Source organism: Aotus nancymaae, unplaced genomic scaffold (genome assembly GCF_030222135.1).
Source record: "Aotus nancymaae isolate 86718 unplaced genomic scaffold, 86718_ANA_hifiasm-v0.15.2.pri h1tg000038l, whole genome shotgun sequence".
NCBI classification, from domain to species: Eukaryota; Metazoa; Chordata; class Mammalia; order Primates; family Aotidae; genus Aotus; species Aotus nancymaae.
The window spans coordinates 7,330,408-7,345,848 of record NW_026988452.1 but is presented as its reverse complement, the minus strand read 5'-3'; the positions used below and the strand labels follow the sequence as shown (position 1 = coordinate 7,345,848).

Here is a 15,441-nt window from a genome sequence, read left to right as displayed (position 1 = left end):
TAATGAGTGAATGATCTGAAACATTTCTCTTCTTACCCTGGAGCAAGCCATTAAAGGAGTGAAACTTCTTGGTCAAGACAGAAACAGCCTGCCCTAGAGGGATGATTGAAAGAGTCTTCGGGACAGGCATTTGTCCTTTAGTTTTATTTTCAGTTTAATTATTATAAAATCTGATTTAAGTGTGGACCATAGCCTCCGGTTCCAGCCAGCTGAAAAGATAAGCCCATTTGTTTGTATGGACAAGGCTGAAGCCAGATAAAACAACCCTTTTAAATAACAATTCCTCGCTAGGTGAGATTAAAGACATTTCTTCTTGCTGTTACCAAGGAAAATCATGATCTACTTGATTACACAGATGAATAGAAAGTATCTCTTTGCTATCGCTTGGGGTTGTGACATCATCTGGTGCCCACACTCTTTACTTTGGGGTCATCTGCTGTAATACTGATGAAATTACAGAATAACAGGGAATCAGATGTCATGTTCCCCAACTCTATAATGAAAACTTTAAAAATGTTTAGTCCCAAATTCTTGGAAAACATTGATTACGGGTAAAATACATAGACTTATATCAAATTCAGTTGTGTTGTTGTTTTCAATGAGCTATACGTTAGATAATCTAGAACTAATCAATTCCTGTTGGGTTGTAATGAAATATAAACAAGTGGACCTTCTATCTTTTATAGCATTCTGGCTTTTAAAACTAACTGATTATATCTACCTGAAGCTTAAGGAAAAATCAGAGGAAACTTGATCCCGAAAACATTGGTACTTAGTGTTTTGTACGTACATATGCTTAAAGAATATGTATCCATGGTGTGGCAGAAAACATCTTACTGAAGCCTGTTTCGCTTTCTTGATGGAAATTTCAGTTGATTGTTCATTTTAGTAAATCATATAGAGCATGGTATTCCTATCAATTGATCATGTCAGTTAATTTGCAGTGGAGAGTTTGTGGGACCATGGACTTCTCATTTATGTTTAACCAAGTCTTCCCTGGGTTATTGCAATTCCACGTGGATCAGAAAATACTACTCATGTTCATCAAATAAATAAGTGCATATTTATTTCAGGTTCTTCTCAGAAGTTATCTTGAGTAGCTTCGGTTGTCTTCCCAGAATTATGTTATAGCATTTGGTTGTGAATCCTAATCAGCTCTCTGAGCTGTCTTGTTTCCTCAAGAGAAAAAACCCAGGACACTTTGCTGCTGGGTCAAATGAGGATACAGTAGTAGAAGGAGACATGGAGAGCTACTAGATGATTCAGAGAGAAAGTTCAATTCCCCGTCACCAAATTCCAGCCTTCTTGGCTGTATGCAACCCTTGATGTTGAATGTGCTATGAATTATGACAGAATTATGACAGGTTCATAGATTTTCTTACTCTTTCCCAGATTTTTAATCTTTTTAAAATTTATTTCCTCTTTTAAAATATACAAATCCTTTACATTTATCCCACGCTGAAAGAGTAAGAAAAACAAACTCTAAAATCCCATCAACGCTGTGCCTCCTTCTGGCTCTCTTCTCCTTTCTCTACCCAGCATGGTGCCTCACTGCCAGACTTCTCAAAGGAATTTTGTTTCCTGTCTGGCTGATGTCCCTATCACTAGCCTTGCTATTGTTGAGGTCACCAGTATGTTTTTTTTAACCTAGGGTCTACTTTCTTTTCTTCCGTGGCAGTTCTGCAACTGTGGACATTGTCACAGTTTTCTTTCTTCAAACACTACCCTACCTCTTCTTACTTGATATCATTCTCTTCTGGTTCTTCTAATTTTCCTGCTATTCCTCATTTCCTATTCAGGTTTTCTTAGCCCAATATTTGAATATGATTGTGCCTTATAACTTCATTTTGACAGTCTTCTCAAAGACTATATATACTCATAAATGTATTGTCTTTAAGAGCAACTATGTCCTGATGACTTCCAAATCTGTGCCTTTAAGACAGGTTGTTTGCCTGAGCCCTAGACCCCAGACTTTTTGTTCATGTGTTTACTGATCATCTCTAAATACTTGTTCTTTCTGTATTTATAGCTAAACACTGCATTCCACTTCCTTACCCAAACCAGAACCTGGAATTTATTATTATTATTATTATTTTTAAATTTCCGTCACCTGCTCCTTGCAGCTCATAGATGGCAGTTTCTGACAGTTGGCATCCTACATCTGTCTCTCTCTGATGTGTCTCTTTTCCCTGTTGCTGTCACCCTGTCTTCATGTCTTCATCATCTCTGCCCTAGATTATTGCTTTTGCTTTCCAGTAGACTTTCTACTTCCAGTTATACAACCCCAGTGTCTCATGGAGAAGCTTTATGAAATGACTGTCCATCATTTCATCACTCTGTTTATAAACCTTACATGGCACCTTAAGTCTTTCAGCATTAAATTCCAGTTGTATAGCATGCCTTTCCCGACTCTAGGATTTTAGCCATCTCCATTTCTATCCTCTACTGCTTCTGCCTGTTTCTAACCTATTGCTGCATCTGCATATTTACAATTCTTGTACATTTTTTTTTGTATCTCTCCCCTTGCATGTGCTGGTTCTTATGTTTATGCCTCTTTTATTCTGATTATTTCCACACTACCTTACCCCATTAGCAAATATCTGCTCAACTTCTAATGCTAGGTTCAATATGACCTCTTGGAAGCTTTTTACTGTGTGCTTCTCATTTCCATACACAATAGAACTAAGCACTCTTTCTTCAGTGATTCTAGAGTCTGAGACAGGTCCCTGTCCAAGTGTACTGCAAGTTTCTGTTTGTGGCCTGTCTTCACCATTTGTGGAAGCTCTGTGAATGGCTTTTATGGTCATTCTTACACCAAATGGCAAAGAACAAATAGTCGATAACATTGTGCAAAAAAGGATAAAAGGGACAAAAATTTAAGTGAACCGAAAATATGATTGCTTGACATTGAGTATTAGGTCATTAGCATGCCAGAGCTATCACATACTGGCTCACAAGAGCCAACTGTTTAAAAATCAGGAATTTTGCCAGCTGGCTGTTAAGCCCTTTGTAGCTTGAAACTAGGCACGGTGGGAATATTTACACTAGGGAAATCAGCAAGCACCACAAATCAGGGCTTTTGTTTTTCAGAGACAGTTATCCGCAGACTACTGATATTCCTGATTACAGTGCAGTCAATTAATTCATGCTCATGTCCATCAACCATGTGATACCACCGGAAAGCATAGATTCCTGTTTCTGACAGTTCATATCCTAAATAACTCTCTGTGCCTTTTCTCTCCATTTCTCTACCACCTGTGCCTTAGTTCCTGTCTTCATTGTCTTTGCCCTAGAAAACTACTTGTTGCCTCCCAATAGATGCTACCACTATCGCAATACTATTGTTAAATCTACCACTGGAACAATCTTTGAGCAAGAGTCCTGCCAGTATGGACTTGAAGAAGTCCCAAGTTATTGTTGACTACTTGGGAATGATAATGTATAATGCTTTATTATATAAAGATACATTTAAATGTATCAGTTGCTTATGAAGTAGTTTGTGTTTATTTATTTTTTTTTCAGTTGTAGTGACAGGTGGGTTTCTATAGATTGAATCTGTGGCCATGGTACTCATTTCAGGATAATTGGCCATGGCTAGGTTACATCCTGTAGCCGTGCAGCAGTGACAGTAATTTGATCACAATGATGTTGACCCTGTGACTTTTGACTTCGTAATTATCTTGCTGTAGTCAGCTGGCCAACAGCACTTCATCATTGAAAATATCCACCAGGAGGAATATCTTGGGGACAGTTATTAGAGCCATCTGAATTTTGACTTTGCCCCAAGCTTGGTCTGGGGAAAAAGCTTCTTAATGTTGCCTCAGCAGCAATTTGCTGCCTCCCAGCCTGGTTTTCAGTATATCCATAATTAACACTGCGGGTAGAGGTGCAAGAATGCCACATTTTCTTCTAAGCCACGCAACCTCATTAAGAAAGTAAAACGTTTGTGAGTCTTTCAAGCAGTCTTTCTCCCTCTAGTTGTTGAAGCTCTCTGGATGTCAGCACAGCACTATGGGCCAGGAAAGTTCAGAGAATTACTTCAATAATATGACAGCCTCTTCCATTTAAAATGGAATTCAATGCTGGCTTCCCTTGGAGGCATTCATTGAAATTCCGTGCATGATCCATTCCTCTAGTCATTAAACAATGTGTCTCATGTTTGCCCTGATTTTAAAAAGAAAGAAAGAAAGAAAACCAGCTTTGTGTTTGTGATAACATGGATCAGGATAGTATAATTGCAGTGAAGAGGCCCCGAGCTTGCAGTAATAGGATGGTTCATCTGATGTGTACTGCCATTAGAAAATGACCCATCCATGAAGGTTCTCAGGGGACACTAAAGAGGCTTTTAAGAATTACACTCTGTGTAGTATGAAAGCTAATGAGCAAAAGAGGAAGTATGAAGAAAAACTGCTTCAGGAAGCGTGTTCCTCTTAGGGCCTGTCACAGCTCCCCTCAAATTCATCTGTATAGACTGGTCTTTACCAGGATGAGTTCTGCATTACTCCCGTGCCCATGCAGGCTCCCTGCAGGTCATCCTGTACCAAGTCCCCAAGCAATTAAAACCAGTGAAAACTAAATGGTGAGGAAAAAAAAGAGGATGGATACAACAATTGCCAATAAATAAGGTTAAAAAAAAAAAAAAGACATTTACATCAAAGATGAAAGAAACAATAATGAACTTCAATAGCAAAAAGGAAAAAAACATAAAGGGAAAAAAGCAATTTCTTGTACATCCTCTTTAAAAAACATTTCAGAATCCCTGTATGCTATTTGCTTCCTCTATAAGGACAGAACAGTACCTAATTATGATTTCAAGAGTATATATTTTAAACTGCATCTTAATTTTTTGGCATGTTTGAAAATAATGTCTTCCAGTCTAGTCTATACTACTTGCTTCTTTTAAACGTTCTACTTAGGATTTTAGATTACACAAATTGGGAGGCTGGCATAGAGGCAAAAGGAAGAGTCACACCTTGTTTACCAAAGTTAACCCCACTTGGTCTACATTGTCATTGCTTGGATTTATCTCCTGAGAGTTGAATTAGAGTAAGATAGAGTCTATAAAGACCAGTGAAATCAGATATCTTGTGCCCAAGGACCCCTGGTTCTGACAGGTTTCATTGTGAGTGAAACTGAGGAGGCTCTCCTCTACTTTATCTGAAGGAGAAGTTGCAGTTAGGAACATCCGTGACCCCAGAATCCACATCTCTGAGGCATAAGGCAGTGGCTCCTCTTTCATTAAACCATAGCAATACTAAAATATCAACTTGTGTATCTGCTTTCTCCACCTAAGGCTACTGTGACCACCACAGTGCTATCAATAGATGAAGCTAGAAAATATTTCTGTCTTAAAGATGATGTGCCCCAGTAATGAAGTGAGAGAGGGAAAAAAATCCATAGTGTTCATAGAATTAGAAAGCAGATTGACAGTAGTCTATGAATTCCAAAAGTATACCCATCTCCAAGTGGCCTGAAGGGGGTTGATTTCTCCAGGCCCTCATCTGATGTCCCAGGTGGTTTGGCAGAGTCCTTGTGGATCTTTTTTTTTTAAACCTATTTTTATCTTTCAAATAATATTAATACTATCCTTGTTTCCAAAGGCCAAGTAACTTTCCCAGAGGCACCCAGTAGCCTGGAACAGTCAAATCATTGAATTGATCTTATATTTAATGTAGAGTTAAGTTATTTTTATATTTCAAGATTTTAAGATTATTTTAAGAAAACAAGCCGGAATAAATACACAGACTTTTCAAAGATTGTGAGGAAAGCCATTATTCGAAATGGTCCTAGTAATTAAAAACTATAGTATCACTGATTAAAAATGAAGTCAATGAAGGGTCGGGGTCTGTTTGAATCGCCCCCACCTATACCTCACCCCTCAACTGTCTTCCTGGTGTCTCACTCTCTACGTAACAAGCCTTCAAACTGTAACTGAGTGATATGAGTTGATTCTGACAGGCAGTCATGTTTTACCTTTAACTTCTCCTGTTTTTCTTTATTTGCCATTAAGAAAATCTTGTTCAACAAACTGTGGAGCATAATTCTTATCTTTTTTCACTTGTTTGAACTATCGAGAAAACAATTAATGTAATAAGCAGTCATTGAATACTTGCCACATAAAAGGGATTATGTGAGGGATATGAGAACTAGAAGAATGTATAAATAAATGGTACTACAGTTTAGCACACAGCCAAAGTCAGAAAACCACAACTTAAATTTTAGCTACAATTCCTCATAGTAACTGTGTGACCTTGACAAGTTACTCTATCCTCATAAGTCAGTTTTCTCTTCTGCAAACGGAGTTTAGGAATATTGACTGCCTCCTAGGATTGTTGTAACAAGAGCTTAATTCGCTGCTTGGCTTAGAGTAAGTGATCAACAAATATAGCTAGTTTATAATGGAAAATGCTCAAAGAAGATAAAGTACAGAAAATTGATAGGAAGCCAAGACAAAGAACCAGGCAGATGCTATAAAGCGACAAAATACACAAACCGTAAAACTTTAGCTAAAGGACAGGGCTTTTCTGGATAAGCAGTTTTCTTCTACATATTATTCACCAGCTATGCCATTAAGCTAAGCTACTGTAGTTCTACCTCACACCATGTACAAAGGCAGAGTTTGATTCAGAATCTAGGCTCCTGTGAAATTTGGAGAAATATTCATATCTTGTCTCCAAGAGAAATTTTATATTTTTTATATTAAACAGCTTGCTAATTCTAATCATTTGAAAAGACATTCTACCATATTAAGATTACTTCCCTTAATAAACACACGTATATCACACTGCTTGGGTGGATTGGGAGAGGCTGTGAGAATTGGCCAGCTTCTGAAGAAATGTGCTCGGTGTAGAAATTTGCTCTCTTCACTACTCCCTTCCCTGTTTCAACCTCCATAACTAACAGCAGGCGTAATAGAAATGCAGAAATAGAGATTACTATTTTGTCTGTCTTTTCATTTATTTCCAAAATATTGAAACTGTAACAAACTACTCAAGAGTTAAAATAATATTACTCACATCCATGCCAATCTACAATCCCTTATCAATTTACATTCTAATTGTTCATAATTGTGCCACATCAAGATAAATGTTTTCTTGACTGACTATTAACGGAATACCCTCAAACTACAAATAGTATGCAACTGTTGTATTTTAGTGGAAAACATATTCCATTTTCAGATCTATTCAATGCAGACATTTTAAACCTTATAAACTCCTCGGTCTTTGCCAAGTGCGTTCTTTTATTTGCTGGAGGGCATTTGTCCATTTCCTAACCTTTTTACCTCCAGAAAATAAATGACACATGTGACTTGAAAACTGAATCGATCTTGACTGAAAAAGAAATAATAAAAGTAGCTGATGTCTTTATCAACTCTGTAGCAAGCCTATGGGGCAGATACTGGTGCTGCTTCCGTTTTGTAAGATGCATTATATCTTGCTAATCCTCAATAAATATGAAAAAGTGATCATTTCACAGCTAAGAATTGACAAACTGGAACACATTTGTCATTTGAATAGACAAGATCAGCAGTTCCCACCAGTGCTGCCATCTCTGCCTTCGGGTGTGTTGTGTCCCAGGCAGACACTGTCGGTTCATTCGTAGGTCATTGCTATTTTATTTCTATTTGTCTATTTCTGAACCAGAACTCAGATTCACATCCAGACAGCTGCTATCTACCTTCTGTGACATAATTTAAAGAAATGAGTACCCCCAATTAAACCATTGCAGGTGTAAATTTCTTGCCTGGAGAGAGAATTGAGAAATGGATGGGATTCATGAATATAAATTGGGCTCTCCTTACATTAAAGTTTTCATTTTGAAATGGTATTCACTCCCCACATAAATCCTTATTTGTCTTAAGTGTGTTTACCTTGGGAACCCCAGGGTAGAGCTGGTAGCCCATTGCTATGCATAACTGAATATTAAAGTTCACAAATCATCAGGCAGAGGAGGCCTGGAGAGGGAGATGCTGTGGCAGGGCAGCTGCATTTGGGCTGGCAGCAAAGATGAATCCTGCCTTCACAGGCTCTGCACCTTTCCTGGGATGAGGCAACCCAACCTGCCCACTCTTTTTCTCTCCTTGAATATTATTTGTTATTAAGGATTGCTTCCTCTTCCAACCAAGACATTCTGCTTTCTGAATATCTTAACAGCTCTATTATTTTTTTCTTCACACAATTTTGGTTTAGAAGATGGTGTATTAAATGAATCTCTTATAGGCCACCTAATTTATTTTTAAACAGATGCCTCAGTAAAAGGATGGAAGGATTAAATAAGGAAATACACAAATAATCTGCAGACACGAAGTGACCTGCTCCTCTTTCCCTCACTTCCCTCTTCTCCTTCCCTCCTTTCCTATTCTTTTTGTTATTAGTTTGTTTACATTGTAGCTGTATATATTCTGCAAAGCTCCATTGAGGCCAAATAGCCTTTCAGTGTATGAACAAATATAATCCAAAGGATCAAATGGCACTCCTCTCATTTTCACCCTGTGCTTTCAATTTTCAGCCAGAAGTACGGCCCTATTATATTCACAATTACATGGACTTGAGAGTGAGTTTACATTGCCTGCTCTTTGTTATAGAACTAAATCAGAGGGAAGTTTTTTGGTCATAGGTTTTCTATGATCATCCCAAGTTATTTTATTATGTATATAATTATTTATGGTACAAAGAGCTTGATGTGGTTTGGAATAATGTCATAATAAAATGACAAAATAGCCACAGAAGTTTTCAGGGCAATTGGATATATGAATCACAATGGAAGACCTAGCCAATGAAAAACAATCAAAATCTATTTTCTGCAATTAATGTGAAAAGAATTTTCTCCCAAGTTGTGTCTGCAAATGAGACCAGAGAAGTAGAAGTACTGAAAATGGTAATATGGGCTTAATCGCATTTCTTGTTCCCAGGTCCTATGGTTTTTCCTTATCGTATAAACTTCAATTCTGTAGGCATCAGAATTCTGAGCTTACCTTGTTAGTCTTTTTTTGTTTTTTTGAGACAGAGTCTTGCTCTGTCACCAGGCACCAGACTGGAGTGCAGTGGCGCGATCCCAGCTCACTGCAACCTCCACCTCCCAGGTTCAAGCAATCCTCCTGCTTCAGCCTCCCGAGTAGCTGGGACTACAGGCACATGCCACAACGCCCAGCTAATTTTTTTTTTGTGTGTGTGTGTGTATTTTTTTTTTTATTGCATTTTAGGTTTTGGGGTACATGTGAATAACATGCAAGGTTGTTGCACAGGTGCACACGTGGCAGTATGATTTGCTGCCTCCCTCCCCTTCACCTATATCTGGCATTTATCCCCATGCTATCCCTCCCCAACTCCCCACCCCCCCCACTATCCCCCCTCCCCCCCAACAGACCCCCGTGTATAGTGCTCCCCTCCCTGTGTCCATGTGTTCTCCTTGTTCAACACCCGCCTATGAGTGAGAACATGTGGTGTTTGATTTTGTGTTCTTGTGTCAGTTTGCTGAGAATGATGTTTTCCAGGTTCATCCATGTCCCTACAAAGGATGTGAACTCCTCCTTTTTAATGGCTGCATAATATTCCATGGTGTATATGTGCCACATTTTTCCTGTCCAGTCTATCATCGATGGGCATTTGGGCTGGTTCCAGGTCTTTGCTATTGTAAACTGTGCTGCAATGAACATTCGTGTGCATGTGTCCTTATAGTAGAACGATTTATAATCCTTTGGATATATGCCCAGTAATGGGATTGCTGGGTCAAATGGAATTTCTATTTCTAGGTCCTTGAGGAATCGCCACACTGTTTTCCACAGTGGTTGAACTAATTTACATTCCCACCAACAGTGTAAAAGTGTTCCTATTTCTCTACATCCTCTCCAGCATCTGTTTTCTCCAGATTTTTTAAATGATCGCCATTCTAACTGGCGTGAGATGGTATCTCAATGTAGTTTTGATTTGCATTTCTCTAATGACCAGTGATGATGAGCATTTTTTCATATGTTTGTTGGCCTCATGTATGTCTTCTTTTGTAAAGTATCTGTTCATATCCTTTGCCCATTTTTGAATGGGCTTGTTTGTTTTTTTCTTGTAAATCTTTTTTAGTTCATTGTAAATTCTGGATATCAGCCCTTTGTCAGACGGGTAGGCTGCAAAAATTTTTTCCCATTCTGTTGGTTGCCGATTCACTCTATTGACTGTTTCTTTTGCCGTGCAAAAGCTGTGGAGTTTGATTAGGTCCCATTTGTCTATTTTGGCTTTTGTTGCCAATGCTTTTGGTGTTTTGGTCATAAAGTCCTTGCCTACGCCTATGTCCTGAATGGTTTTGCCTAGGTTTCCTTCTAGTGTTTTTATGGTGTTATGTCTTATGTTTAAGTCTTTAATCCATCTGGAGTCAATTTTAGTGTAAGGTGTCAGGAAGGGGTCCAGTTTCTGCTTTCTGCATATGGCTAGCCAGTTTTCCCAACACCACTTATTGAACATGGAATCCTTTCCCCATTGATTGTTTTTTTCAGGTTTGTCAAAGATCAGGTGGTTGTAGATATGTGTGTGTATTTTTAATAGAGACGGGGTTTCACCATGTTGGCCAGGATAGTCTTGATCTCTTGACCTCGTGATCCGCCCGCCTCAGCCTCCCAAAGTGCTGGGATTACAGGCATGAGCCACTGCACTCGGCCCTTGTTAGTCTTAAATAGACCTGCCAAGCATATTGAAGGAAGGTTCTGACTATCAACTGTGGACAGAATGTAGCTCAAGGAAATGTGGCCATTACCCTTAATTATATCCATAATATGTGGTGTCTTTAAAGAATTTAAAATAATTCAATAAATTGAAACCACTATGATTTAGTGTAATAAGAATTAAAACAATGAGACACATAAGGAAAGTCAAAGGGTAGCTTTTTAGATTACACACTGGTTCCACTCGCCAATTGCAGGCATAGGCCAGACCTCCCAAACTGCCCTTTTTTCAAGCTTGCTCTCTGGTTCTCCAAACTGAGGACACCTTGCTTCTATCTCATTTGATGAACTGAGCCAATGTCCTAATTCAGTGACTATTTGAAAGCCATGTTTTCATAATATTTCTGAAATGAATGAAGATATATTTTCGTATATCCAAGGAGAGTTATGTATTGTATTCTACAAAGACTGTAATATAATGTGATCCTTCTTCAATATAAAGACTCTTAACAGGTACTCAATATATAGATTAATATATAGATTATTTATTAATGATGCATATTGATTAGCTATTTTTTTAACTTTTGGTTTCAATGTTAAAAATCTGTGAAACCTAGTTCATATTTGTGTTAAGAAAATCTAGGACTTTAAAGATTCTTTTCTCTCGGAGAATTGTATTAAGATAGCAGTTCCACTTATTCTCAGGCACTCTACATGGTTAATATGAGCTCTGGAAGGAGCTTATTATACAGCATAAAGTGAATGTTTCATTTCTGTATCACTGTGTAATTTTCACCTAAATCATAACTTTCTTCCCAACATTTACAAGAACCCACAGGCTTCCTTTATAAGGATGCATTTTAAACCACTCATTGAAGTGAGGATTTAAATAACTAGAATAAATAAATTCTGGCCTACTTAAAAAAAAAAAAAAAGAAGAAAGCAAACAAACTTACCCACCCACAAGGACATGAACAGATAAATTTTTGAACATTATATTCTGTATTATCTATTATATGTATTAATATTTGGTTACATTTTGGAGTATTTTACCAAAAAATTCTCTCTGAAGCTAGTGGTGAAACAGAATGAAAATATCACATGCCGTCTACCTGCTGTTGCCTTTTTGTCTAAGGCAGTGGTTATTGTGAATTCCTCAGGGTAGTGAGTCATTTGGTTCACTAGGACACAAAGAAAATAAAATTCATCCAAAATGAATAGGCTGTTTGGTGGTCTCTACGTGTGAAAAGAGATTGTCCAGGAAGAAGGGATAGTAAGGGAATGAGTCAATTTAATTAAAAAAATCTTGATAGATAATCTGTGAATTCCCCTTCCTTAAAACCAAAGAAAAAGCCAAATATGAAAGGTGTAATTTGTAGTAGTCAACTGGGATCAATAGAATTTTCTGTTTTTGTGCCATGAAGTATTTACCATTGTCACATGTGTTCAATAGACCGTTCTGCATAACAATGGAAATGTCAGTGAAGTTTTGAAGCCATAATCTTGTTCACTCTTAGAAGTAAAAAAAGAAAAAATGCATTCTTAGGGAATAAACATCTGATAACTCATTCTGAATGTGGAGATTGAGATGTCTGAAGGCTGCTTCCTGAACCAGTACTTTTACCCCATGAAACATCACAGTGTTCTTTCTGGCACAACCAGTTCAAAAGGTCTCTTTTCTTCACAGGTTACCAGCCAGTTTTGTCTGGTCAGCAGGGATTCCAAGGCCTAATAGGAGTGCAGCAGCCACCTCAGAGTCAGAACGTGATGAATAACCAACAAGGAACTCCGATGCAAAGTGTGATGGTTTCCTACCCAACAATGTCTTCTTATCAGGTGCACATAAGCAGTTTGGAAAATTTTGGGTTATTAAGTAGCACTTGCCAAAGTGGAAGCTGTGGGTATGTCCCTGGTTTGCGTGGTTGGCTGGGTAGTGGGTGCTTGGCCCATAACTGTTAATTCACTTTGAATCAAGATTTAAACAGAAAAGTAGAAAATGGAAAATGCATGCTTCTATAACTACTGTGGCTTTTGAATACCCTGCTAAGTTTATTTCCATATAGACTTCATATTCATGGAATGAAACACATTAGTCGTCTACAGTTTCATTCATAAAGACCTTTGGAAATTTTATTGCATTTGTTTATTGGTAGAAAGCCCTCATGACAAATTTCCACTCATTTTTTGTACACGCCCAGATAAACTTCATTTTTCCATAACTTTAAGTTACAAGCGATTTTAATATGGCACCTCAGATTCATTTAAAGGGCATTTATAGTTCCTAACAACTCCATTCTTTGGACCAAACCCAAGTTGAGTATTTGAAAAGTGTTATGTATTCTTTTGTAATGTACATTCTAAAATACCCCAGGATAGAAACGAAGAGTTAGTGAAATGGTATAATAATTAAATTTAACTGTACCAGGTGCTTCTGACCCTAAAGGACATATCCTAGGGCCCTGTACCCTACTATTCTTATTCACATTGCATCAACTTCTACCTACAAGCTCCACAGTAAGTGTTTTCTAAAGTTGCAGGTTGAAAGTATAATAGGTGCCCAGGACAAAAGCCCTTTTTACTGTGGAAGGCTCCAGGCCACTTTGCATAAAACCAGAAAGGGAGCATGGCTTTTCAAACTGAGAAAAACCCACAGTGGAAAATCTAGACTATAGTTTCTGAAGGTCATCAGGAGAGAATGGAAGGAAGCTCAGAAATGTCACCTTCTGAGCATCTACTGCATTCCAGGCAGTGTGCCAGGCACTGTACACCATCCCTTCAATCCTTTCAATGGCACTTTGAAGCAGGTATGTCATTATCACCATGGACTAGGGAATCAGAGAGGTTAAGTGACTTTCCTAATGTGAAACAGCTGATAAATGGCAGAGCTGGAATTGATGATCTGTTAGGAACGCAAATGGTTGAATTTTATATCATGACACCATGTTGCTCATTGTACATCTCAAAATAGCCTCTTCATACAGGGTTCTTGCTTGTGTCTTTTTACAGGTGCCAATGACCCAGGGTTCTCAAGGACTGCCCCAGCAGTCATACCAACAGCCAATCATGCTACCTAACCAGGCAGGTCAAGGGTCACTCCCAGCCACTGGATTGCCTGTTTACTGTAACGTCACACCACCCGCCCCTCAGAACAACCTTAGGCTGATTGGCCCACACTGCCCCTCCAGCACTGTCCCAGTGATGTCGGCTAGCTGCAGGACAAACTGTGCAAGTATGAGCAATGCCGGTTGGCAGGTCAAATTCTGAGAGCGCTGGCTGTGGTACATTTCTTCAGATATTTCTCATGGCCTTTGATGGAAGAGGAACAAGGTGGGAGAACAGGCTGAGGACTTAAGCATTCACTCAACACTCAAATGATTGCTGCTGGTATTCTGTAAAAAATAAACAAAGACTAATACACACGTTAGCTGGTTAATGGTGCATATTTCTGTCATGTCTGCTAGGTATGCCTTTATAGCTTAGCTAGTGACATGAATTCATCAAGGTAAGATTTTCTCCTACCACTGAATACCACTGTGTAGACTATAATATCCCTAATTTGGATTAGTTTTGTACTTTGTGTTGAGTTTGTGATGCTAAAAGTATTTAAAAATTATATACTAAATCACATTGTACCAAAGCTGTAATGGAAAAGAAAAGAAGAATTGATGAACTGAAGGAATAATTTATATACATTATAGAGTTTTCTTTTTTAATGGATATATACTGTATTGTAGTGTTTAATCAAAATAAAACTATTTGACCTTATGGAGGAAGGTCATGTTTTTACCACCAGTTTGGTTCACTGTGTCTTCCAATGTGTGTTTTCTTATGTGTCACTGTGTTCCCTTCAAACACTATTTCATGACTATTGCATGGAAAAGGTATTTCAGGTCTTTATAAGTCAACTGGCATCACATGGGGACATGTTGTAGCAAAGTCTTAACCAACTACAGTTTATTGTCATAATACTAAGGGGTCCTGTAAATAAGATGGTATCTATTTCATTCATTCATAGAGTTTGCAGTTTTAAAATATATGCCTTCCTATTAATTATAGGATTATTAAAACTATGTAGTTGTACTTTACCAACAACTAGGAAAACCTGCATGCCATCATTAACAGCAGCCCTACACCAAACCCTGTTCTACCTTCATGTGAGTTTCATCATGTACCTGAAAACAAGGTATCTTTGTTTAGAGGAAATTTAGAAGAGGCATTGTCTAATCCTGCCTGTTGTATCAGGTCGTACAATGAAAAGTGCCTCTAGTATTGACAGTGAGTCAGTAACTCAAAAGTGCTAATGTTTATCCCATTAATTTAAAACAAAGTAAATGTAGAAATGATTTAATTGCAAAGATCTAGAACATTGGCAATTCCATTTAGATGAAGCCTATGGCTACCTAATGGCTCTCTGAGAAATAACAACAGAACTGTGAACTCTGAGATTTGGCCTTTCTGGAAGATATTTAATGGGGAAATAAAACTCCTTTGTTTTCACTTTAGTATCACAGTACAATGACTAATAGTTTTGTATTTTATACTTTCTGCCTAAAAGTCATTAATACCTATTGGAGGAATATAGAGAGTATATCTGGATAATTTCCATTGTTTTTCATATTATCACATTCTTTGTTAGATTTGCTATTTTCATATTGTTCAGCAAGAGGGAGAGTTAAGCAACCAGTTAACAACTCTATCTAGCAGATTACCATCACTTCATTCTATACTATTATTTTCTTTTTCCTTTGAAGGGGAACTCTTACACATACTCTCATTGGCTTTGAATAAACAGA

At 37.9% G+C, this 15,441-nt stretch overlaps 1 protein-coding gene across 18 annotated transcripts in view; it reads left to right on the top strand.

Moving 5' to 3' along the window:
- Window positions 1–14,440, top strand: part of ARPP21 (cAMP regulated phosphoprotein 21) — a 159,377-nt gene extending 144,937 nt beyond the window's left edge. For all 18 annotated transcript variants that reach the window (XM_064360172.1, XM_064360170.1, XM_064360164.1 and 15 more), the window contains 2 exons: window positions 12,336–12,484; window positions 13,655–14,440. In XM_064360172.1, the coding sequence (XP_064216242.1) occupies window positions 12,336–12,484; window positions 13,655–13,912 (407 nt within the window). In that variant the 3' untranslated portion in view covers window positions 13,913–14,440. The remainder of the gene's footprint in view (window positions 1–12,335; window positions 12,485–13,654) is intronic.
- The last annotated feature ends 1,001 nt before the right edge of the window (window positions 14,441–15,441 follow it).